Source organism: Tupaia chinensis, unplaced genomic scaffold, assembly GCF_000334495.1.
Source record: "Tupaia chinensis unplaced genomic scaffold, TupChi_1.0 Scaffold150006_1, whole genome shotgun sequence".
In the NCBI taxonomy this organism is placed as follows: domain Eukaryota; kingdom Metazoa; phylum Chordata; class Mammalia; order Scandentia; family Tupaiidae; genus Tupaia; species Tupaia belangeri.
This window is the reverse complement of record NW_006209847.1, coordinates 4235587-4261814: the sequence shown is the minus strand read 5'-3', so window position 1 is coordinate 4261814 and position 26228 is coordinate 4235587. Positions and strand designations below refer to the sequence as shown.

The 26228-nt window shown below is 42.7% G+C and overlaps 1 protein-coding gene across 1 annotated transcript in view; it reads right to left on the bottom strand.

Moving 5' to 3' along the window:
• The window catches only part of R3HDM2 (R3H domain containing 2), a 161752-nt gene that overhangs the window by 27616 nt on the left and 107908 nt on the right, over window positions 1–26228 (bottom strand). Inside the window, 11 exon segments of the mRNA XM_027769622.1 lie at window positions 5098–5270; window positions 9305–9537; window positions 13722–13775; window positions 13874–13905; window positions 17321–17416; window positions 20112–20220; window positions 20899–21039; window positions 21873–21932; window positions 23409–23487; window positions 25184–25310; window positions 25836–25922. Coding sequence (XP_027625423.1) covers window positions 5098–5270; window positions 9305–9537; window positions 13722–13775; window positions 13874–13905; window positions 17321–17416; window positions 20112–20220; window positions 20899–21039; window positions 21873–21932; window positions 23409–23487; window positions 25184–25310; window positions 25836–25922 — 1191 coding nt within the window.

Sequence of the window (26228 nt, the reverse complement as noted above, 5' to 3'; positions counted from 1 at the left end):
GGAAAGAGCATTGTGTACACTGTCTCATTACAAACACTGCCTCACTACAGCCTCACAAAAATCTTATAGGCGATAGGATAACTTGTACTTTATTTGCAATTTGGAAAGAAAAGCTCAGGGAAATTAAGTCAATCATCTAAGATCACATGGCCAATAGGCAGAGTGAGGATTGAAACCCAGTTCTCCCTGACATGTTCTTTGTATTCCACTTCAGCAGTGTGGAGGAAGTGAGGAAGACAAACAGATGAATCTAGGACATTTTCTGTAAGCTCTTCCCTCTGTCTTAAGAGTATTAAAGATATGTGGGCCATGGTTTATCAACAGCCTCTCCTGTCACATAGATCCCAGGAGTCTCTTCCACAGAACTGATGAACAGTTTAGAAGGTATGACCAGGAATTAGAAAAGATCCCCTCCCTACCAAAAGGGAGAATACTAAGGAGGCTTTGGAAAAGGACATGATATATGAACCAAATAAAAGTTATTTTGTTTAAGAAACAGTTACTGGGGCTAGCAGGTAGCATAATATTATACAATATATAATATTTATGTTCTATAATCATGATAACATTACATTATTATGTAATTAAAAAGTAATAATAAATATATATATATATTTTAAAAGAGGGACCAGCAGATGGTGTAATGGTTATGTTGCTGGACTCTCATGTAGTCAACCGTAATCTGAGTCCTGGACCTGGTGGCTTAAAACTCACGCTGGGTGTGTGTGTGTGCATGCCTAAGATCCTGAGAGAAGAATGGAGAAAGAATTGCAGTGTGACTATACCCCCTGGGGGGTGATTTCTAGCTGTCTGTCTCTTTGTCTCTCCAGGCAGCACATGGGCCATATAGCAAAAATCTCTCTTAAAAAAGAAAAAAAGAAACAGTTGTTGAGACTCGACTGAGTAATCCAGGAGAAATGCTGCTATGGCCTTGGAAATAGCCTCCTGCCTCTCCTGGCACACCTGTTTTTCCATGAGCCAAAGGCATTCCAATCACTAGCCAAGTTTCTACGCATAGCTGCTTATGCTGGCGCCATTTTATTTATTTATTTTTAATTGCCAGATGACATGTGTGCCATATCCCTTTTATCCATTTCTCCATCCCATTAGGATATTGGGCACACACACACACACACACATACACACACACCTGGGCTAGTATTCAAACCATGGTCAGCCATGTGGAATCTGGCTTCCTATTCCTAGAGCTTAATCACAATGCTATCAGGATGACCTAGCTGGTGGCTTTTATACAGATTTTCTATTATCTTTAAAATTTACTTATTTATTTAATTTAATTTATTGTTATCATTATTTTCCATTTGATCAGAGACAGAGAAAGGGAAAGTGAGAAAGCTGCCAGGTCCAGAACCTGAACCATGGTCGACCATGTGGGAATCCAGCACCTTTATCCACCAAGCCACCTGCCAGTCCCAACATTTTCTATGATCTTAATCCTTTTCTTTCTTTTTCCTTTATTTTAAAAATAATTATTTATTTAATTTAGTTATCCATTTATTTATTTTAATTTGACTAGAGACAGACAGACAGACAGACACACACACAGAGAAAGTCAGGAAGCAAGCCACCAGGACCAGGACTCAAACTGTGGTCGGCCATGTGGGAGTGTCCAGCGCCTTAACCACAACCACTATGCCACCTGCTGGCCTCTCTTTCTCTCTCCTTTTAAAAAATATTTATAACCCCCCCCTTTTTAAGGTTTTTGCCATAGGGTACATGTACTTGCCAGACAGAGATAGTGAGAGGAAAAGTGAGATATCACTCCTGAAGGGAGATGGTCATGCTGTAATTCCTTTTCCTCTATTCTTCTAGGATTTTGGGCATGCACGAACATGTGCCTGGAATGGATTTCAAGTTGCCAGGTCTGGGACTTGAACCATGGTTGGCCATGTGGAGTCTAGCACCCTAACCACCATGCCACCTGCGGGTCCCAATATTTATACATTTTCAAACGTTAAAGTTATTAAAATACAGTTATTTCCCCCATGGCCAAGAGGAACAGAGAGAGAGAGTACTCTCTACAAGATCTTGATGCCACAATCATTCTTAGTCAGCCCTGGATCACAGCATGCTGGGTGTATTCGGGAAGATCTCTGAACACAAATCGGCAACTTTCCCATGTGGGTTTGTCTCACAGAGGGTTGTTACCACTGTACCGCTGTCTGGTCCTTTCTCCCTTTTCTTGAAGAAGCCCCTAATTCTGTTTAGGCTTTCCTATTCTGGGCAGGAACATAGTGAAATAACTCTGCCTATTGTCCTCAATCTTGTGAGTTTTAAATAAAGAGTGAAAGGAGTGGCAGGACTGTGGTGCAGCAGAGCAATGTGATGCTCTGCGAGGCCACCCCACATAGTACGGTTCTGGGGTCCACCCAGACAACTCCCTGAGCACACCAGGCACATGTGTGTCCATAATCCAAGGCTGACGCTGGGGGGAGGACTATGGTATCAAGATTCTGTTGAAGGCACTGTCTCTGTCATTCACAGAAGAAATAAATCAACTTGAAAAAAAAAATAGTGAAGAGAGAAGAAACGAGGCTGTCCCTAACTTGGGAAAAACACTGGTAAAGATGGGGGGCTCAATGCTATTTTTGTTATTCCAATGCTACCCTCTGCTACAGTTCTCGTTTTAAAAGTCTCAAATTCCAACACCAGAGAACCTCTGAGAAACCATAGGGAAAATGATGGGCCCTAAGGGATGTGGCTGCCACCTACTGGCGAATTCATGGCTAGATCATTGACTCTTAGATTCCCAATAATTGCAGGAGGGAGGCTGAGAAGGCTTCTTTCCAAGAGGTCTGCTCCATTTTAGGTAAACAAGGTAGGGAGTCAGCTGCTGGCCCTTTAACCCTTAGCCTCACCCCACGATTTCAAAGGCTTCACTGACACATGATCTGGGGCCTGCTGGGACAAGGAGGCCTGCCAAGTAGGGAAACAGCATAGTTTAGCCAGTACTATCTGGTCTGGAGCAAAGGTTTTTTTGTTACAGAGCTAAAGGCAAATACCCTTTCTCAAAGTTTTTCTTCTAAAGAAAAAGCTTTACAGTAAGCACAGTGGTACGTATCTGAGTCGTGATCATTTCTTTCATACCTGTACCATTAAACACCATTTGAGAAACTACACAACCATTTTTTTCAGGCTCAGCAATTTCAGTTACAGAGTCCTCAGTGCTGGGAGCTGGCGGGGGGTGGGAGTGGGGGTGAGGGTGGGATGGTGGGGGAGAACGAGGGCAGAAAAAAAGAAAAGATTGAAAGAGGCAGGGGATAGAGAGAAAGGGGTGGAGAGAAGAGAGAAGGACATATATGCAGTGGGGTGATAGTGATGGCATAATTTTAGCTAAGTAGTATTAATGCTTCTGGACACTAAAAGCTATACAGGTAAGTTTCTTCAGTTTGGAGTTTGTGATCAAAATTAAGCTCAAAATGAGAGAGAACAGAGATTTCTGCATCAAACAGTGCTCTCCTATTCTCAATCTAGAGTGCTTAACCTAGCACCGCACATACTCCCTGCAGCAGATAAATCATGGTTAACTACTGTACCAGCGATCCTCATGAGCCAGTAGCAAGAACAGGACCTGGGCAGAAGCTGGGGGTTTAGGGCCTGTTGCTTGGGCATTCTGTCTAAAATTTTAGTCCCAAATGGTTGTTCTCTTATCTCTTTATTCCCCTCCCACTACTGCTTTCTGTTTCTAGGTATGGATACCAGGTGGAAGAACATAGAAGACTATGAGGGAGAAATGGAAGCAAGACTGTACTGAAATACACACCTTTTAGAAAAAAAGAAGCTAAAAAAATTAGGACCTTAAAAAGGCTAAGCATACACATACAGAAACAGAAGAAGACAGAGGAGAAGCACAGAGCTTATCCATCTATGCATCTGAATTAAGATACACAGAGAAAAAAATACCCCCGCAAGCCATGCTCCAGTAGGGAAGAGATAAGCTAATATAAGTAAGACTTCATTGGGTTGATGGTGGTAGAACGAGAAAATCAGGACCTCAGAGAAACTGATTTAGCGACAAAGGTAAAGGACTAGAATGGTCTACATGTGAGTTACATTTAGACCCAAAGCAAGATTTCCTAGACCTTCACTGTTCTTCATTTTAGCTTCATTTCACAGTATTTGTGATGGGACAGGCGCCATTCTGGTAACTAGTTACCAGTTCCTGGAGTATGAGAGCCTGGAACTTGCTTCTTGTACCTAGGGAAGAGATATTGCTGAGGCCAAGCTGGACTGACCAAGGGGATAAGGGAGCCTAGGAAATGAAATGAAAGCTTAAATAGCAGCAGAAAAGATCGCAGACATATGGGCTTCCTGACTACTAGAATACCTCAGGATAAAACACAGAGTTCTGCTCATGAAGAGCTCTATTCGTGGAACAGGGAATAAGTCAAGATCTCAGCATAGCTCTGCTCAGAGTATTAAGGTGACTTTAAAACCCAGGACACTGACGTTCCAGTTTATAATAGGGTCTGATTCTTGTCTGGTAACTTGCAAATGGCGTCTACACAGAAGCAAAAGTTCACTCAAACACTAAGACCAGCAATAGGACAAAGACATAGCCCTTTCATGGTGCAGGCAACAAAACATTTGGGGTCTGTCTTGGGGTATATGTATGGCAGAGGTCTTGAATGTTATTCCCCTCGCCTCAAATTCCAACACATAAGTAGGTGTCTATGGGTCAACAGACACAGAAACATATTCAGTCAGATTATGGGAGAGCTGTGCTCTTTTTAAGCTCCACATATGGATATAGTAAGCAAAATCACCTTGATAACTACATAGGATGTGAAGGGAGATGGGATACAGTAGAAAAGTGGTGTGGGGTAAAACATCCCACTGACAATTCGTAGAAGAGGAAAAAACAAAGCAAAACAGTCTCAGGCTGATTCTAAGAGAACTTTGGCCAGACCTTTTGCCCTTATTCTTCTCACCCCATAACTAAAATGAGAAATAGCGGAGTGGCATATCTCCAAAAACTGATTCTTCCTGCCACCCACAGCACAAGAGACAAGACTGTACTTCCAGAGCTTGTTTGAATCACAGCAGAGGGGACTCTGACACTGAGTGGTGACTCACCTGTGAGATCATGTGATTATTTAAGGGTGGCTGTTGCTGAGGTGTGGGAGGGAGAGCAGGAAGTTGCTGCTGCTGCTGCTGCTGCTGCTGCTGGGCAGTACAAGGGAGAAGGCCCCGGACAGCCTGGGATGAGGTGACCTGGTTGCATACTTCTGGGGCACCTAGAGCCATACCTAGGCAGAGAGGAGAGCCACCAAAAGCCATAAGCACAAGTCAGGAATGAGACCCCAAAGGGTGCAGTTGTAGAGCTCTACTTTCCCCTTGCCCTTCTCCTTCCTCCCTTCTGTCCATCCCCCCACTATCTTTTGTGGTGTTTTTTTTTTTTTTTTTTTTCTGTAGGCATGTACACTTGCCAAAGAGAAAGTGAGAAATCACCCCCAAAGGGGGATGGCCATGCCAGTCCCCTCTCCTGTATTCTCTTCTCAAGATTTTGGGCACCCATGCACACTCACTCAAGAGTGTTTATCAAGCTGCTGGGTCTGGGGCTTGAACCATGGAGTTGGCCATGTAGGATCCAGAGCCTTACCCACTACACCACTTGCTGCCCTCACCCCCACCCCTGTCATCTTTTGAAGATCCATGAATGAACATTACTGCACTGCAGCTGCCTTACTGATGAAAGTCCTCATCCTAGCAGGTCCCTGCTCCCTGGGGACAGGAACTACCTTGACTATCAATGTTTGGTCTTGGAATTGAACAAAATGTGAGGTTGCTGAGGCATCTCCCCTGAAGTGTCTAGAATCTGTCTGTCATGATTAAATAGTGGCAAACATGAATGCTTCCTTCCTAAGAAGGTACACATTCCTAGTCACTTAAAGGAACTGTCTTCTCTTTGCTTCCAGGCTCTCCGAGGCACACATACATTCACACAACATACTTAAATACATATATATATATATTTAATTTTAACTATTATTATTATTTTAAAAATCTGCTATGGGGCACATGAGCTCACCAAAGAGTGAGAAAGAGAGAAAGGGAGAAAGAGAGAGAGAGAGAGAAAGAAAGAGAAACAAAGCAAGACACCAGGTCTGGGACTTGAACCGTGGTTGACCACATGGGAGTTCAGTACCTTAACCACCACACCGCTTGCTGGCACCAGACACACAACAAACTTTTACTAAATATCTACTATGTGCCAGGCAGTGTGTAATGAACTAAGAATACGAAGGAGAAGGGAATGCAAACCTTGCCCTAGACAGCATAAGACCTTCCAATGGAAGATGAATATCCATATAACTACTACAATCAGATAATGATAACAGATATATCGCGATGAGAAAAAAGTTGGGGCCAGCAGGTAGTGTGGAGGTTATGGTGGCTGGCTTCCACATAGCCAACTCTGCAGTTCAAGTCCTGGACCTAGCAGATTGAAAATCATGTCAGGCACGTGTGTGTGCATGCCCAAAGTCCCAAGGGAATGGGGAGAGGGGACTGTGGTGTGGCCATTCCCCTGAAGTGTGATTTTTTCACCATGTCCCCTCTCCCCGATTTCTCTCCAGTAAGCATACATGCCCTATAGCAAAAACACTAAACAAACAAAACAAAAAATTTAAAAGCACAAAGTTATATGAAAGCAAAGATGAGAAAATAACATCCCTTGGGAAGGTCAGGGAAGGTCAGGGAAGGATTTAAGGAGGAAGTAGATTTGAAAGATGAACAGAAGCTTGTCAGGCCAAGAAGGAATGAAGCCAACACAATATTCAAGAAATGACTGGAGGGCTAGAAAAGGGTATCTGGAAATGAGGTTTCAATGGCAAACCAGAGTCAGAAAGTTATGCTATAGTAAGTAGTCTGGACTTGATTAAGCAGATGATACAGAAATGAGTAATCTTTTTCTTCTTTTTGGAAATCAGTAACCTTTGGGACCAACGGATAGGATAATGGTTATGTTGCTGGACTCTGATGTACTCGACTGTGGTTCGAGTCCTGGACCCAGCTGCTTAAAACTCATTCTGGGGGCCCAGCAGATGGCGTGGTGGTTGGAGGCACTGGACTCCTACATGGTTAACATGGTTAACTGCGATTTGAGTCCCGGACCTGGTGGCTTGCTTTCTTACTTTCTCTCTCTCTCTCTCTGTGTCCCTCTCTGGTCAAATTAAAAATGAATGAATGAATGAATGAATAAGGTTAAATAAACATTCTTTAAAAAAAACCCAAAAAACAAAATAAAACAAAACTCATGCTGGGCGTGTGTGTGTGTATGCCCAAGATCACAAGAGGAAAATGGAGAAGAGACTCTGGGGGTGATTTCTCTCGTTCTATCTCCTTTTCTCTCTGGTGAGCACATGTGCCCCATAGCAAAAATCTTTCAAAAAGTAAAAAGAAATAAGCAATCTTTAAAGAGGACTGATAGAGGACTGATGTGATAAGGTCTATGTCTCAGACTGGTGAACTGTTTTTGTATTTTTTTTTAAAGAATTACTTCTGGGACCAGCAGTTATTGTAATGGCTATGTCGCTGGACTCCCATGTAGTTGACTGTGGTTCGAGTCCCGGACCTGGGGGCTTAAACTCATGCCGGGCACATGTGCGTGCGTGCGTGCCCAAGATCCCGAGAGGAAAATGGAGGAGAAGGGATTGTGGCGTGGCCATTCCCCTTGGGGAGTGACTTCTCACTTTCTGTCACTCTCTTTCTGGCAAGTGCACGCACCCTATAGCAAAAACCTCTCCAAAAAAATTTTACTTATTTAATTTTATTTATTTATTTATTTTAATTTGACCAGAGAGGGACAGAGTAAGAGAGAGAGGGAAAGTGAGAGAATAAGCCGTAAGGTCTGGGACTCAAACCATGGTTGGCCATGTGGGCGTCTAGCACCCTTAACCACTATGCCACCTGCTGGCCCATCAAACTGGTAAACTGGTTCTAAAAAGGGCTGAGAATAGGACAGAGAGGTCAGCTGGGAGCTAGAGTCATGATAAATAAAATAAAGATCCAGATAAAGGCAGAGGCACTGGTTTAGAAAGAAACAGAGAAAGGCAGTAGAGACCTAGCAGAGGTATATCCACCTCTCCCGAGTCTACTGAATAAAGGTCTACAGAACATCTTGGACAAAATTCAAACAGTTCTTGGGACCAGCAGTTAGCATAATGGCTATGTCGCTGGACTCCCATGTAATCAACCGCGGTTCAAGTCCCGGACCTGATGGCTTAAAACTCATGCTGGGCACGTGTGTGTGCGTGCCCAGGATCCCGAGAGGAGAATGGAGGAGAAGGGACTGCGGTGTGGCCATCCCCGCTGGGGGGGGATTTCTTGCTTTCTATCTCTCTGTCTCTTTCTGTCTTTCTGGTGAGCGCAGATGCCCTGTAGCAAAAAAACTCTCCAAAAAAAAAAAAAAAAAAAAAAAAAGAGAACCACAAGTAAGCCAAAGGGTTTTTTCCGGTGGCTTAAAACTCATGCCAGGCACATGTGCGTGCATGCCCAAGATCCCAAGAGGAGAAGGGATTGCGGCATGACCATCCCCCCGGGGGGGCATTTCTCGCTTTCTGTCTCTGTCTCTCTCTGTCTGTCTGGCGAGCGCACGCCCCCTATAGCGAAAACCCCTCCAAAAAAAAAAAAAAAAAAGGAAAAAAACAGGATTCAAACAGTTCTTCAGTGAAAGCAGGCTGCCGAATTAGGGGCCCTCTGGTACAGCCAGCCAGTGTTCCTCTGCTGGCATGCAGCAGGGATGGATGGAAAGGACTATGCAGCAGGTCTGGAGGGCATAAGGGGGCTGCAGGCTTTCGTGTGGGATGTGTGAGCATCTGCTCTTTCCCAGTAACTGAGCTCCAGAGAAGCAGCCAGAGTAGCATCTCTCTAAGTTTTAGTCTAGTGACTGTTATCAATTAATTAAACACAGCTGACCCTCTTGATAGTCCCTAGAGATACAGAAGAGAAGCAGCTATTATTTTTATCTTAGTATATAACCTAAACCTGAGTTGACCAGGGCCAACCTCTGTCAGAAATCAGACAAAATAATCTAATTGCAGGGTTTTTTTTTCTTCCTTTTCCCAATCAGAACAGAAAGTTTCAAATAAAATCCGAGAGAAAACTATATCTGAGAATGGACAATGGATTCAAGAAATAAAGTTTTCCCTCCCCAGTTGTGTTAGGTTTCCAGGAAACTATATTAGAACAAGTGTCTCATTCAAAGAAAGTTCCAGTGATGTTTTGCAAAAGACAGGCAAGAATGGATAGGCAGGAGATGAAAAGAAAGCAGCTGTAGTACCTGGCCTGGAGATCCTTCCTGCACTGCCACCTTTACTGCTGCCGATGCTGTCACCTCGGGTGAGGATAGAGATTCCGCTGAAGCTGCTGGCTTTGGTGACAGGGGGTCGCATGCTCCGGACAGAGCCATCAGAGTCTGTGCTGCTCCAAGGCCGAGGCTCCAGGGACTTCAGTTCGCTGTCTGTGCTGCTCTGGCGGCTGCTTGAGGTGCGGCTTAGCCCCTCACGGTTCCCCCTGCAGAGACCACAGTGGTCAGAGCACCTCCCACCCACCACTTCAACAGAAGGGCTAGGAGAGAGTTCACTTCTATTCTCTCAGTAACAAAGAAAGGGTGAGGGCTGGGAGGCGGAATAGACACTGACTTCTTGTTAGTTGGCTGGCCAACTAAGACTTGATGGGAGCAGACAGAACGAGATCCCAGTACAGTAACAAAGAGCACAGAGGTCAATCTAGAAGACAGTGCACTGGCAACTAACTCAATACACTGGACCAAAGGTAGACAGGAAACCACATACATGATGCTGAGATTGGCTGTGGTCTTTTCCCCTCCCCATGGGGATCCCACACATGCAGGAAAACAGTAGGGAGCAAAAGGGTACTAGCTCCTTATGGGAGTTTTTAAAACAAAAGGACTCCTGGAAGATACTATTGGTAGGAGGCAGAAGTAGCTAATGACATGGATAAATCCCACAACAGGTCTTCCAGCTAACATGAGTCTAAGCCAACACAGGTGCTGCTTATGGCCATCTTTCCAGGACTTGGAAGAAGAGTACAGTGGACTAAAGGGGAACTCTGGAAAACTCAGTCTGACAGTCTAGAATTGACCCAACCCTTTATTGTGGAAGTACGAGGTTGGTGTCTAGAAATAACTGGTTCCAAGGTCTCTAAGGGATGGAGTTCTCAACAAGAATGCAGCAAATATGTCCTTAGAACTAAAGATGGCAAGAGGCAGGGGGTCAACTGTGTCTAGTGCCCTCCATATTCATAATCCTGTTGCTCTAGGCAAGACACAAAGCTATTGAGAGAAGGGATTCTTCTTTTACTATACTCTGGAAATGTCAGGGTTATCCTGATGTTATAAACAATGCCTGTGATTATAAATACCTGTATACCTCAAGATAGCTAGGGGTGGCCAGATACCCCCGTCCTGTTGAGCTCTTATAGCTTCTTAATAATAAGTAACCAAGAACCAACTTTTTTTCACACTGCTCACCTTCACCTCTAACTAACAGGATCCAAAGAGGCCAAATGATTAACAATCACAAACATTTTGGTATATATACTGGGAAGCAATTAAGCAAAAACCTTAGCTTGGGTTCTCTCCTTTTCATCGGTATCCCACCAAAAGCAAATGGAAAATGTTATCCCAATTCCCTTAGCTCCAAAGACTCTAGGCTCAAAGTCATCCTAATAAAGAAAGGCATTCTTCTTAATGGGTTAATATTAAAGAAAACATCTTTCTTTATAGTAGAATACATACTCCAAATGCAATGAAGGGGAAATGGGCAAATTATGCACCAGGGTCACTTTCTCTAGCTTCAGCCAAGCCACTACGCCTGGACTAGGAATATACTGGCACAGCTGGTTAGGAACATGCTATCCTTCCCTGCAAGCCAGAGTAGATATATGTATTTATAACCTCAATGCTTCCCTCTATGTAGTTAGAATAAAAGATTAGAAAATATTCCTGTTTCCCCCAAAATTTTACCCCTTTCTCTTGAGATGACAAAAGCAGAATGGGAAACAAGAACAAAATGTAAATCAGGGATTCTCTGTGAACAAAATCAGACCTGAAGTGAGAGCCAACAGCTCTGTTTCAATGGATAAAGGCAAATTTACTGAGAGACCTCTATAACAGTTTGTGTGTTTGCAAGCTACAGCAGTGGGAATAGATGATGCTGCTCATTAGGCACCAGAGCTTAAATTTTGCAAGACAAGTCCTAATTGCCTTTTCTACATAAATTAAGCAGTTTGTTATCTATTAGAACAATCCTGCCATTTACTTTATCTTGTTACCAGCAGTAGACAGTGAACAAGGCAGCTTTAAACCTAATAATCTGGGAAGTGAGGGTCAAATGGTAGCCCTTCTGTACTCACGTAGTGCCCCTATGACAGTGATGGTCAAATACTCAAAATGTGCATTATCTAATGATCTTCTGACTAAGCTGGGTTAGTTAGCACACAACTCCCCCAAGAGTTAGAGAATCTAAGTTGAGAATTGGTAGGAAGATTGGTTTTACCTCTCTACAAATAAACCTCATCTCTAATCATGTCTTTCTAGATCACTAAAAATAAGGTAATAGGGAAAGTTACCCAGATTCAATTCTGAGCATTGGATTGAGTTGTGTGTGTGTTGGAGAAATGGAGGGAAAGGACAAAGAGCATTCGCACGTCAGACTCCTGGTAAAATCAGAGCTGATTCAGTTTTTACAAACAGATTTAGTGCCGGTGAAAAGTACCGTTCGTTGGGTCTGGGGAGTGCGTAGAGAGGTTTGTGGAAGAGATGGCACTAAAAATATCAATAAGACTCACTGAGGTTTATTTATCAATGGACTCTTCTGAAGAACTGAAAAGGTGTCAAAGTTACTGCCACTGAGGATGATGGAATTCGGTGTACTGGTATATGTTTCACAAACATAAACTGGGGCAGAAAGATATAAAGCAGTTAGAGAAGATCAGCTTCTAATCATTAGAGTTCTGGACTAGTATCTAAATAGGGGAAGAAGTTATCCCCTTAAGAGTCCACGGTGCTGCATTTCAGATGACCTAGATCTTTAATCAAAGCTCAGTTTGAAAAAGCAGCAGCTTAAAAAGAGGTCTGGAGAAGAGAGGGCAGCACCTGCTCACCAAATCCTTCAAGCTATTATCTGCACAGTTTGATGCAGTTTGAGGCTCCAAGCATTAATAAGGGCATCATTCTTAGCAGTGAATCTGAATCAGGGCTCTGAACAACACACTGCTCCGGGAGGAAGGGGTGATGTCTGAAGAGAGCAGGTGTGGTGTAACGAGAACACTGGACAGTCAGCTCAGTGTTGCCACTAATGGCCATGCAAAGGTGGACTTGTCACTTAATCTGACTTTGTTTTCTTAGATGAAAACCAGCTAACCAGTTGAGAAAACTGAATCAGATAAATTATACTTTGGCAACTTAAAGTGCCATGTATTAATTTACACACAGGATTTGTTTTAAAACTCTTATTGACCACAGGTATTCTAGGATAATCTATGATCCTGAAGCATAGACTACACAGTAGGAATTTTTTTCCCCTTAATGTGGGGACTCTATCTCTACGACTATCACCAGTGCAAAGCCTTCTCTGCCTGGTACTTTTACATAGACCTCAGGATACTCTAGAGGGAAAAAAAAGAGTTCAGAGAGATGGAAAATCCTCCATTCCAAGAATAGGAAATTTCACTATCCTAGTTTCCACATGGTTTTGACCACCTTTAGAAGGAATCCACAGGGAAGAGACAACTAATTTGGGAATGAGATTTCCAACTAATCTGAGCTAATTCTGTGAAGTTTAGGATTCAAAAAGAGAAACCCTTTGAAAAGGGTTAGGCATAAATTCGAGTATTAAATATATTCAGATGCTCTATTCTCTCTAGTTTTCCTATTAGTAAAAGAGGAAGAATATATTTAAAATGAGTTGGTACCAGGATAGGGCCCTAAATTAGTTCTTTTCTCATCATTACCTTGTTTCATCCTCTGGGGTGAAACTGAGCAACTGAAATGAAAGAGAGCTTATGACTGTTATGTGGGGAAATGGAGACTATTAAGCACTGAGGAAGTTATTACAGCTTTTACTAGATTAAAGGTTAAGTAATGGACAACTGTATAAAGGACATGCTCTTAAGTCCATTCTAAGGCAGAAAGTCATGTCATGGTTCACTCTCAGGCCCTAAACTTTACATTGCCTTAAGGAGAAAACCATACAGACAGAGGTATTTGTATCTGTTTGTGTATGTATATGTACTACTTTTTCTTAAGACACAAAACATTCCTTATGATGGGTCAGGGATAAGCTTTCTACATCTCCCCAGAGATTCAGAAAAAGTAGCCAGAAGACACCCATTCTTTTACCGTCTATAAATATATATTTGAATCTTTAAAGAAAGGCCCAACTGCGGCATACTCCTGGGAGCACACTCCAGCATACTCCTCCTACCCCAGGCACACCTATTTGGTCCCCTTCAACACCTATTCAGGACTCAAAATGAAATCAGAAACAATAAAAATAAAGTCACTTAGCAAGAGCCATTTTTAAATACAGAAAAATATCCAATGTTGCCAAACCACAAATTTAATTATTTCACAAGCAGCCATGCATGGAGCGAACCCATTCTGCTGAAAAGATTACAGCAAAACAAAATAAAATTAAAAATAAAGAGGAGAAATAGAGATCACACAGAGGTACCTAAAAATCTGCCTTCTCTTGTGAGAGCTAGAAGAAAAGGCTTCTTTGGAGAGTCTGTTGGTTAACATCAAAGAAAGGCATCATTACAGGATTATATTAACCTCACTGACAAAGCTCAATGAGAAGCAGGGAACATGCTAAGTGGTACTAACCTGATGTCATTTAGATATCCGTTCTGGCCAGTCTAGGTGAAGGGGAAAAAACGGAAAATAACTTATAAGAAAACAGCATGGCATAACCAAAAAGGATGTCCATGATGCTATGAATACCCAAGGTCTTCAAACCAAAGCTCATCCCACCAACAAGGAGAGAGGGAGCAGGGACAGGATGACCCACACCCACACACCCAGGCTGACTTCTCACCTTTAACAGGAAAGAACATTTGGCGTTTTTAGCCTTCCCACATTGTGTTTAAAAAGAGAGCTTGATAAAGGTAGGAGTTTGGAAAAGAGGAAGAGGAAAGCATTAACCTAATTATTATTTCCTTTTTAGTTCTGAATTTATTCCTCTAGAGGTAAACTGAGTGCTGAGTGTAAAAATTGGTGTACTTGGTTGTCAAGTGTGTGTTCAAAGGAAGGGAAAACAAGACAAGGAGAAAGAAACTGTTTTTTCCCCTTTCTTTCTTTTTTAAATCACTCTCAGTGGCCACTCCATTTCTTTCTCTACATTGGCCAAAACGAACGACATTCTGGCCTAAGACCCAATGAAGGTGGGATACTAGGGAAGCAGGTACTTTTCAGAGCCTAAAAAAAAAGTGAGCAAATTAAAAACCTGAAATAATTTCTTTTGGGGATCATTTCCTGACAAAGTCACTGAGCTAAGTGAAGTAAGCATTGTGCCGGATTTCTAAGCCTTAGAAAAAGGCACCAAGAGCGTCCACTGCTGAGCAGAGGGCTCCATGTGGAGCAGAGCCAACGTGGGGCAACTTTCCCAGTACATGGCTCAGGCTCCAGAGAAGGCTGCAGCAACAGCATTTCCATCCAAACACCCTTCTTGCCACTTCCCTTTCTTTCTGGCTGGCCTCTCGCCCTATCCTTACCTCCCACACCTACAACTCCACCCTTGATCAGCTCCCTGGGACTGGCAAAGCTGCTCTCCACATGGAATCTTTGGAGGGTACTGGGCTTTGACCATTTCCCCTTGTCTAGATCTTCTGAGATCCCTGATGTCGCTACCACAAGAGTTAGAAAGTACTGAAATGAAAGTGAAATCCACAAGGATTTAATGAAGAATACATATATTACTAGAGGCTTGAGAGACTAGGAACAGGACGGGAGTAAAAGAGAGAAGAGCTAATTTGCCTTTGTTATGGTTGTAGGTAGATATATTGCAGCATTGTTAATAATTAGCCCCAGTGCACTATTATAAATCGTCTATGCTTTCAGAACCTCCATGGTCTGCTAATGGCTGGCATGGTGGGGCAGTCATTCTCCATGCAGCAGTGAAGCAGAAAAGCACATCACAGTCAGCGAGGCTATATTGTCACTGGTACTTCTTAATCTAAAAAGCCCGGAGCAAAGCAAACTACTGAACTGGGATTTACACTAGGGATTAAGAGTATGGACTGCCTGAATTAAAATACCAGCTCTTTCACTAACTACTAGTGTGACATCAGGTGGTTACTTAACCTCTCTGTGTCTCAGCTTCTCATTAATAAAATAAGGAAAATAATGTAACCTACCTTATAGGCCTAGTGGGAGGATTAAATGAGTTAACTGATATAATTAAGTGATAAGAACAGTGTCTAAAAGATAGTAAATGCAGGACGAGCAGATGGCGTAATGGTTATATTGACCACGGTTTGAGTCCTGGACCTAGCGGCTTAAAACTCATGCCAGGTGTGTGTGCGTGCGTGCCCAAGATCCCAAGAGGAGAATGGAGGAGAAGGAACTGCAGTGTGGCCATTCCCCCTAGGGGGGTGATTTCTTGCTTTCTATCTCTCTGGGAGCGCACGTGGCTTGTAGTAAAAAAAATCTCTTAGGGACCAGCAGTTAGCGTAATGGCCATGTCGCTGGACTCCCACGTAGTCGAATGCGGTTTGCGTCCCAGACCCGGTGGCTTAAACCCATGCTGGGTGCGTGTGTGTGCGTGCCCAAGATCCCGAGAGGAGAATGGAGGAAAAGGGACTGTGGCGTGGCCATCCCCCCTGGGGGGTGATTTCCTGCTTTCTGTCTCTCTGTCTCTCTCTGTCTGTCTGGCGAGCGCACGCGTCCTATAGCAAAAACCTTTCCAAAAAAAAAGAAAAAAGATCTCTTAAAAAAATAAAAGACAGTATACGCTAAGCATCTGTAATTTATTATCCACCAATCTGCTTTGTCCATATTTCAAGGTCATAACTGGCCACAGGCAGGTATAGGGCACCTCTCTCCTTTCATTCCTCTCAACTGGTTTCTAGGTAAAGCTAGAGAACTCTCTTTGAGCGATGGTTGGATAATGTGGAGAACATACTTTTCTAACTCGGGATGGAAATCTATTTAACAGTAAGTAAGAAGATTCCCTATCCTTGGACTTCAGGCCAGAAGGCTTCTTGTGTACCAGTTCCCAGCGAGGATCCCTGGGAGCACCTGGGTCTCCCGAGACAATGACACAAGTATATAGAGGAGTTCACTTTTTAGTTGGAGACAATATTTTTCTGAGCAAAATGATGATGAAAAGATAAAATTTGTCTTGCTGAGAGGGATGAGTGGGGGCACGGGTGGACAGCAGAGTCCATCTATGTATATTGATTAAAACTGACCATTTCTGACAACAGAGAGAGTGGCTTTTCCTCTTCTGTCGCTACTCAGTGAGATGGTGCTGTTATCTGGATCCTACACCTTCTGGAGATTTATTCCTGCCCACCCATACCCTTTCCTAATTTTCTACTATACTTCTCTTCAGTCTGGTAGATACAGGGGTACCAAATATATTACACAGGGCCCACAATTCTTAAGAATAGAATTACCTAAACTGGTCACATTGCCCTTTCGTCCATGTAGCCAGTCCTGTTGTAGGAAGCAAGGGAAGAAATATAGAAGAAAGAGACTCTCTGTTCAGGTAGAGACCGGAGGGAACAGTATGCCCTCTGTGCATGGAGTATGTGGAGCTTGCAGAGAACAGATGCCAGACCTGTGTGCTAACAATCACCAACGTACCCTGAAAGCGAGCTGGTCACACAAGATGAATGTGCTGCATAGCCTGTGTGGACACTGAGCCTTCCACTTAGAAGCAAAGATGCCGAAAATAGACAGTGGGAGTGAAAGAGGGTAAGCGGGAAGAGGGTTTCACAGGCAAGATTCAGGGCCCTTCCATAAATCCTGCCAAAACCATTTCTATTTTTAGTCTAGTCATCTTTACCAAATTCAGCCACTCCAAGTTTTAGTTCTCTTTGTATACCACACGGCAGAATGCATTAAAAATAATATAAATAAAACTTTGCAGCTTTCCAATAAGCCACACTCAATTTTATAGGTAAACTCTGGGGTTGGCTGATGTTGGTTAAAAAACAAACAAACAAACAAAAAACCCCAAAAACATTTACGGAGGATTCATTCCATTCACAGTTCCAAAGATTAAGAGCTAAAGGCTATGGGCTGACAACTCTCAGAAGCTACACTTACCTCTCGGGCAAATATTCTCTCTCGGACCCTTTGATATTCCTCCTCTCTCTCTTCTATTGACTTGCTCCTCCTTCCATCCTGCAATGGAACTCTGATCTAGATCGATGAGCAGAATTAAGCTAGTTAAGTTCTCCTCGTACTGCAAGCTCACTGCACACCAGCAAGGAAGAGAAACCGGGAAAGTTTATAGTTGCCATCAAAAAAATGGAAAAAAAAAAAAGAAATAAAATTTCCAGTCCTGGACAGGTTCCACTGGGTACATCTGACCATGCAGTTTGGGAGATCAGATTTTCTGGATGCCTGGGGACTCTCCATCTCCCCACCCTCCCAGAGTATCAAGAACAACTATTTATAAGGATTGGGTTGCTTTCTGTAGTACTCAGGTACTTTCCATTCAGGAGGGATCAAGAAAGCAGCCCTGGGAAAATAAACAATATTGCTTTAGAGGAGATACAAAGGATAGAAGGAAGCTGGAGAGGGAGAAGAAACAGGTATTTAGCAGAGCTGAATGTAGAGGAGTTTACAGAATCTAGCACCTGACATTATCTACTCTTCAGTCCTAAAGCTATGGCCTGAAGACCTATGTCACATGAGGGCCTTGGAAATGAAATCTCTCAAGGGTGAAGCTAAGCTCGAAGCTTAAGCATTTTATCTCATCTTAACTATTGCAACTGGAGGGAAGGAAGGAGAGGGAGAAACTACAGAAATAAGGAAGGAAAAGAGCAGAGCACACAAAGAGAAGAGAAAGAAAAGGAGAACAGAAGAGAAAGAAGAATGAGCAGAGAACAGAACAGACAAGTAAGGTACAGAGGAAAGAGGGGAGAAACCAACAGAAAAGACAAAGAAGGAAATGGAGAAGAGAACCTTACATTCTCTGAAAAATATCTTGAGGAGACCAAGGAAGTGACTGTACAGGTCACCATCTCTGACTAGCCTGACATCTAATACCCCATCGCTATCTTTTTCTCGCTTGCCTGCAATTAGTGCACACTGTCCTGGGTAGGCATAGTAAGAGTATCCTTTTCCATACTGCTCTTGAAGGCAAGGAGCTCTGAGGGAAAGTAGTCATCAAACAAAATGTCATCAGGTTATAAAAGATTCTGACCTTTGATTCAGAGGCTTTGTGAGCTGCATATGAAGCAACCAAGGAGATCACTGTTCTACACTGATTGTCCTGATCTTCACCAACTTCCAAAGGTAACATAACATCAGGAGTATCAACCCTGACTAGCTTTAGTTCTCACTGGTCTTAAGAATACATATCCTATTAAATGTCCTTTTATAACTTCCATGCCAAGAAGACAAATTCCAAGGACATCAAGGAGCTTTATGGTTCTCAGCCCCTAGTGGCAGAGTAGAAAGAGCTTAACAGGCTTTGAGGTTGGGCAGAATTTCAGTTCTGCCACCTGCTTTAGGCTAGCAACTTAGTATCTCTTAGCCTCAGTTTGCTTATATGTAAAATGGGACTAATAACCCCATCTACAGTAGGTTATGTAGAGGATTAAGACAACGCATATAAAATGTTTAGAACAGAGCCTAGTTCAAGAAAAACAACGTAACAGGAATTACTATTATATCACAGATAGAAAATGCACAAAGCCTACCCTCTTATGGATCAACCCTGAAGCTGAGAGATGAAAAGTTCACAATAGGGACAGATTTCACACCGCCCCAATGTGCCCCTAGGCCTGAATAATTCCTGAACCACAGAAAAAGGTTTTGGGAAAATGGAGAGAAGGGCATCAGGATGGAAAGGCTCTTTCTTTCTTTCTTTCTTTCTTTTTTTTTTTTTTAATGTTGCCTTTTTGTATGTTTCTTTGCTTTCAATCAGACCCAGTATGTTTGTCCACAATAGATAATGGTACTTCTCTCAAAAGAACTCCCTCTAATATGCAAGTAGCAAGCAGGTTCTGGTCTCAAGACCATATAATATCCCAAGAAAACTGATTATGGTTTTGGAGGTAAGATATTATTATAGTTATTATTAATTAGCAAGACTGGTTCTAACCCACCATACCCATCAAACCTAATCCCCTTTGGAGGTCAAGCAGAAGTAAGCTGTATCTAAACTCTCTAGTTAGCTAGGAAAACTAATCCCCCAATAATTACTCACTATCTAAAGGGCAGGCCAGAGGTAAGGGCAATAGTCAGGCCCATAAATAGAGAACAGGTTCACTTTACTTCCACGGGACTGGATCAAAGGGGATTCTACCTAAGGTTCCCAGCATCGAAGTCAAATGCACTCACTCACCTTGGTGGAAGGAGTTGCAAAAAGATTAGAGAGTTTGCAGAAAGGGAACAGAAATGCCTTTATAATTGTTTAAATTGGATCACAACTTTCCCAGGTCAAGGCTAGCCCTGAGCTAGGACAAGAATGGGACACAGTAGCTTTTTATACTTCCCAAAGAAATCTCTAACTATTAAATGAAAAAGGAAAAAAAAAAAAAAAAAAGAATGAAACCATCAGCTAGATCAAGGCTGAGGCAGGGAGGACCCTGATTTATCCAAATGACATAGAGTGAGTGAGAAGTCAGTGGCAGACCCAGGAGCTTCCAGGACAAATGAGATCACCTAGCAAACCTCAGCACCATGTCTCTCTGGGACCAAGAGGGTGGCATCCAGCACGACAAGTGTTGTCCTCAACATTAAGCCAAAGCCAACTCAATATAGCTCAGTAAATTTTCCCATACTATTGTATTTTGAGCTTTCTCCATCCCACAAAATTCTTCTCCCTTCCCAGTTTCTCTTACTGCAGTCTCTCCCTATAGGCCCACCCCTTTCCATTCTTCACCTGGTTATCATCTCGGTCCATACTGGCATCGTCTCTCTTGAGAATGAATCTCTGTTGGAACTCTGTATTCTTCTCATCTTTTATATGTTCTGAGAACCTCTGTTCAGGGCTAGGATTTGGAGAGAAATATGGAAGAAAGGGAGGAAAAAGATCTTCCTGTTAGAAAGTGACCTTCTAGGGAACCAGCAGTTAGCGTAATGGCTATGTTGCTGGACTCCCACATAGTCGACCACTGTTCGTGTCCTGGACCTGGTGGCTTAAAACCCACGCCGGGCGTGTGTGCGTGCATGCCCAAGATCCCGAGAGGAGAATGGAGGAGAAGGGATTGTGGCGTGACCATCCCCCCTGGGGGTTGATTTCTCGCTTTCTGTCTCTCTGTCTCTGTCTGTCTGGCGAGCGCACGCGCCCTATAGTGAAAAACCTCTAAAAAAAAAAAGTGACCTCCTAGGTATAGCACTGTGCAATTCCTACTCAGGGAACTTCTGGAGTTGAGCATCTAAAAAGTCACATGAAGGCTTTAAAAAAATCCTGTGTCTGTCCATATATCTATAGCATCTCTTCCTCCAAAATCATACCTGTCCCATCAGTAGAGGCACAGAGATGCGAGGGCTGGTCTTCATAAAACACCATGCCTCTAGAATCTATCTCCCAAGGCTTTGCAAAATAGGAATCGTTGATATAACCTCCCATTCTCTTTCCACAGAGACACCTTGGTCTTTCACCTTCCTCTTCCACCCTAGCAGGCCATCCCAGGAAAGTTTTCCCCATCCACAGTTTTCTCCCTTACATTCTTGTGTTACTGGTTTTGTTGATGATGACAGCTTTCCCAGTTTGGTCAACATTGTGGTCCATCCCAAAGTAGGCAGCTACTCGGTGTAATAGCATCCGGTGATATGAGGTCATCTGAGGGAACTTCTTGAACTGGTTACTGAAGGGAAGGAAATCCAGGGGGAAAAAAAATGAAATATGACAAACAGCAGAAATGATGTCCAGTTGTAATTTTTCTTACAAATGTCTCAAGTACAGAATTTCTTAGGAGAAACAGACATATTATATGAAAGATAGATATTTACTCAATGGGAACCAAAAAGGTTTCTTTCAGCTTCCTTATAGGATTCTGCAGATCACTGTGACACACTATCCTCATTATAACTACCTTTTTTTTTTTTGAGAGAGGTTTTCGCTATAGGGCGCGTGCGCTTGCCAGACAGACAGAGACATAGAGACAGAAAGCGAGAAATCACCCTCCAGGGGGGGATGGTCACGCCGCAATTCCTTCTCCTCCATTCTCCTCTGAGGTTCTTGGGCGCACATGCGCCCGGCGTGAGTTTTAAGCCACCGGGTTCGGTATGCGAACCGTGGTCGACTATGTGGGAGTCCAGCGACATAGCCATTACACTAACAGCTGGTTCCCTATAACTACCTCTTAAGTTCTAGGTCCCACCCACCTGGATAAAGCACAACAGAGAAAAAAGGGGAAGATTTAAGAATAGTAAAAACCTGGAGCAAAGGCTAGCTGCTGAAAAGGTGAAAATTCTTTTTCAGTTCAAGTCTATGCATAACTTGGGTAACCTCACTTTATTTCACTCACACACTTAATCCACTCTGTTTCTTCCTAACTCCTTTTGTTCCCCAGTGAGTAATTACTTCAAAATTCACACTTAAGGGAAAGATGAAAGGGGGAAGTCCTAAAATTGTACCCAGATTTCTGTCCAGTGCCCCCTCCCACCTCTAAAAGTGTATTTCATACAAATAACTTACTTGTTGTCACTAATAAATTCCAGAATCTCCTGTTCTAATTTTAGCAGCATCATTCTGTCCCTGTTTAAAAAAGATTAAAACAAAACAAAAGGCAGCCCTCCCACAGACATCGAAAGCAGGGATTGAAAACACAACACATTCATTACAGAACCTAAAGGGAGGGATACCTCCAAACCTCAATAATAAGCTACAACGCAGGACTGCTGAGCCTCACTGGCCTGTGCTACTGTAGTTTATAAAACAGTCATGGAATAGATTGTGCAGATCCCTCCTAATCATGTACTTTGTTATCCCCATCAGAAATCAAATTCTGTTAACATCAAACTCATATAAGTGCACACTTTATACTTACAAACTTAATATTATTCTATATTTCATCTCATTATTTATTTATTATTAATTTGCTATAGAGTGCATGAGCGAGCGAGAGAGAGAGAGAGAGAGAGAGAGAGAGAGAGAGGGAGGGAGGGAGGGAGGGAGTAAGAGAGAGAGAAAGCACTCCCCCCCCCCTTTAGGGATGGCCATGAGCTATCCTCTCTCCTCCATTCTCTTTTTGGAATTCTGGGTATGCACACACATGGCACCTGGTGTGTTTTTTAAGCTGCTAGGTCCAGAACTTGAACTATGCAGTTGGTCATATGGGATCCAACTTTCCTAACCACCACTGGCTGGCCCCCTATTTGGTTATTTATACACTTTTAAAATAATTATGTCTTAACTTATCAATTCGATGATTTATTCTTTTTTTTTCTTTCTTTTTTTTTTTTTTTTAAGTTTTGCTATAGGGCACATGTAACTGCTGGAGAGAGAAGAGTGGGAAAGTGAGAAATCACCCACTAGGGGGGTTGGCCACACCACAATTCCTTCTCCTCTATTCTCCCCTCAGGATTTCAGGCATGAATGCACAAGCCCTGGCTGGTGTATGTTTCACACCATCAGGACTGGGACTTGAACTATACAGGCAGCAATGTGGAATCCAGCCACGCTAACTTCTACACCATCTGCTGGCCCTCTTCTGTACTTTCTATTTATTTTTTATTTTTATTTTTTGCCAGAGAGACTGAGTGAGTGAGCAAGCTATCAAGTATCCCCCCAATGGGAACTGTCCTGCTGCAATCCTTTTTTCTTCCATCCCTCCATGCCACATATCCTGGGCATGCATGCACATGGAACTGGCATGCTTCTCAGCCATCAGGGTCAGACTCAAATGGCAGTAGGTCATCTGGGATCGGCCTCTTACAAACTGCCCTCAACTGTTATACTATGAGGCTGGCCCTTGTGTACTTTTTAATCGTTGTACTCCTAAGTCTCCATACTTCTTTGTCTCTGCATCCTGCATCCACAGAATGTTTTCAATTTCAAAAGCAGCAACTTCAATGGGAGGGTATCCCTCACAGGATATGAGAAAGATTGGCGGGGAGGGCAGGGATGGGCACCTTAGATTCTGATGATAGGAAAATTCCGGGAAGCTGCGTGACCTCTTGGTGTCCTACCCATCTCTATCCTCTTTCCATTTCACATCAAATATATTATTACCTTGGGTTCTTCTTCAGTGTATTTACAAGAAATTCATGCAGGTCTATTCCAGTGGAGTCTGTGTATTCTTGACTGGAGTCTTGAACCACAACAAAAGAAAATTTTAAATAATTAAACTGCTTTGCATGGTATCTAATCCCAAGCAGAAGTCAAACTTCAGGGGTTTTGATGTAAAATTCAAAACAACCTAGAATTGCCAGCCCCCCACATTCCCCATTAAACAGAAGGGAAACTCTAAGCCATAGTGTTGGAGCATATTACACACTAAAAGTTACCGGTCATAAGTACTGATTGAATGCTCAGATCAAAACAAAAAGACTTTATTTTAGTTAAGTGTGAGCTTCAAGTCATAGGGTCTGGGACTTGAACCAAGATTGGCCATGTGGGAGTCCAAGTGACATAACCATTATATTATCTGCTGATCTCAACACTGATTATTTGTAATCCTAAGGTTGATTTTTCTTTTGCCTTTTAAAGAATTATTTTATTTAACTTTATTTATTTATTTTAAATTTGACCAGAGAGGCACAGAGTAAGAAAGAGAGAAAAAGAGAAAAAGTAAGAAAGCAAACTGCCAGGTTAGAAACTTGAACCACGGTTGGCCATGTGGGAGTTCAGCATCCTTAACCATCACACCACCTGCCACGCCCCAACCAGGCTGATTTTTCTCGTCAACTACTATTTTTATGGACTATGTCTTTTTGCTACTAATCCAAGAATTTAAAGCCAGAGTCTGACAATTATAGACAAATCTGAATTATCTTATTTTATTACTTTTAAAAATTTTTTAGGTTCTTGCTGTAGGGCATGTATGCTTGCTGGAGAAAGACAGTGGGAGGGAAAGTGAGAAATAATCCCCTGGTGGATGACCAGGCCACAATCCCTTTTCCATTTTCCTCCTGGGATTTTGGGCAGGCAAAAACCATACAACTAGTGTGATTTTCAAGCTGCCAGGTTTGGGACTTAAACTGTGATCAACCACGTGGTAGCCCAGTGCCTTAACCACTACACCACCTACAGGTTCCCTGAATTACTTATATATAAAAAAGAAATAATTTTAGCCATCCCCAAACCAAAATATAAATAGTATCTGGGGACCAGCAGATGGCGTAATGGCTATGTCGCTGGAATTCCATGTAGTCGACAGTGGTTTGAGCTCTGGACCTGGTGGCTTGAACTCATGCTCGGCATATGTGCATAGGTGCCCAAGATCCCAAGAGGAGAGTAGAGGAAAAGGGATTGCAGCATGGCCATCCCCCTAGGGAGTGATTTCTCGCTTTCTGTCTCTCTTTCTGGAGAGTGCACGCACCCTATAGCAAAAACCTCTCCAAAAAAAGAAAGAAAGAAAGAAAGAAAGAAAGAAAGAAAGAAAGAAAGAAAGAAAGAAAGAAAGAAAGAAAGAAAGAAAGAAAGAAAGAAAGAAAGAAAGAAAGAAAGAAAGAAAGAAAGAAAGAAAGAAAGGTAGGTATCTGGAGGATCTGCTAGCAATGATTACCTATATCACCATGTATTCCAGAATACACATGAAATAGAAATTGACTATATTATCTTCCTTTGGGCAGTGCCAGTGTACATGGAGTAGTTCTCTGTGGCATGTAAGTTGGTCCTGAGATATGGTTGGTTAAAGAAGCAAAGAAAGCAGCCCACTTAGGCACCTCCCCATGCAACTGTCAACAGGACACTATGAACCGTTAGGCCAACAGGCTTGAGGATGGAAGAAATGGGGACTGCAGAGCCTGGCTCCAAGGCAGAGAAGAGATGGGAGAAGTCCTCACCTCTAGACAGCATCTTTCTTGGAACCTTTTCTTTGTTTTTGTCCTTGTCTTCCTTCTCAGAGACATCCTTTGTGGACTTTTCTTCCTCCTTGTCAGAGGGGCAACTGATGTGCAATTGAATTATATCCTTAAATAAGGGGAATGAATACAAATAATCAAAGGGGAGAAAGATTTTAATGTTCTTGTAGCTCTCTTGAAATCTCAAAGAAGGTAAATCTTGAGGTGGAAGTTTTCTCTTACAAAAAGAGTAAATTTTGTCAATTAAAGTATTTTCCTTTTTTTTCTACCAAGAAGGTAGAGGCCAAGCTTTTTCTGCCAACAATTACATCCTACTCCATGGGGAAAGGTCAGGTTGTGCTGACAGATCCTGAAGTAGGAATTGGATGGAAATGGTTCTAACCACCAGATGCAAAGGGTGTGTATGTGTGGGCGAGAACAAATTCCAGCACTGGGATCTCCTTGTCTGCTATATCCTGGGTGGTCAAGATATGAAGACCTACGTGCTCATCATGCCCTGTTTCACTACAACAGCTTTTGTTTTGAAACACCTTTCACTCCGATTTCCAAGCCTGCTGTTGGTGGCATGACTGCTACACTAAATTCTACCAAACAACTTCTGAACTCAAAGTCGCACTTATTTCTATAAACCCACCTGGGTTTCTAGTGGCCCATCAGCAAATGGGGTAGAGGATTCCTCACACACTGCCAAGCTGCGCACCAACTTCAGCTTGGAATTAGACTGAAAACAAAAACAAAAACAAAAACAAATGTGAATATATATATATATATATATATATATATTCCCGTGGTGACCATTCAGAAAGCTTTTGGCTGAACGAAGGGCATCCTCTTTGGCTCTGTTAATTGCTGCTCTCATTAAGCAAGGTTTTTTCAAACAAGTCCTACTCATCGGTTCCTGCTTCACTTGAAAGATAATTCTCCTGCTTATACCAGGAGACATGTAAAAACAAAATGGTGTCTTGGACAGATGGTAGAAAAACCACTTCACTGAGCCTTCCTCTCTCTCTAGCCAAGTGCTCCAATG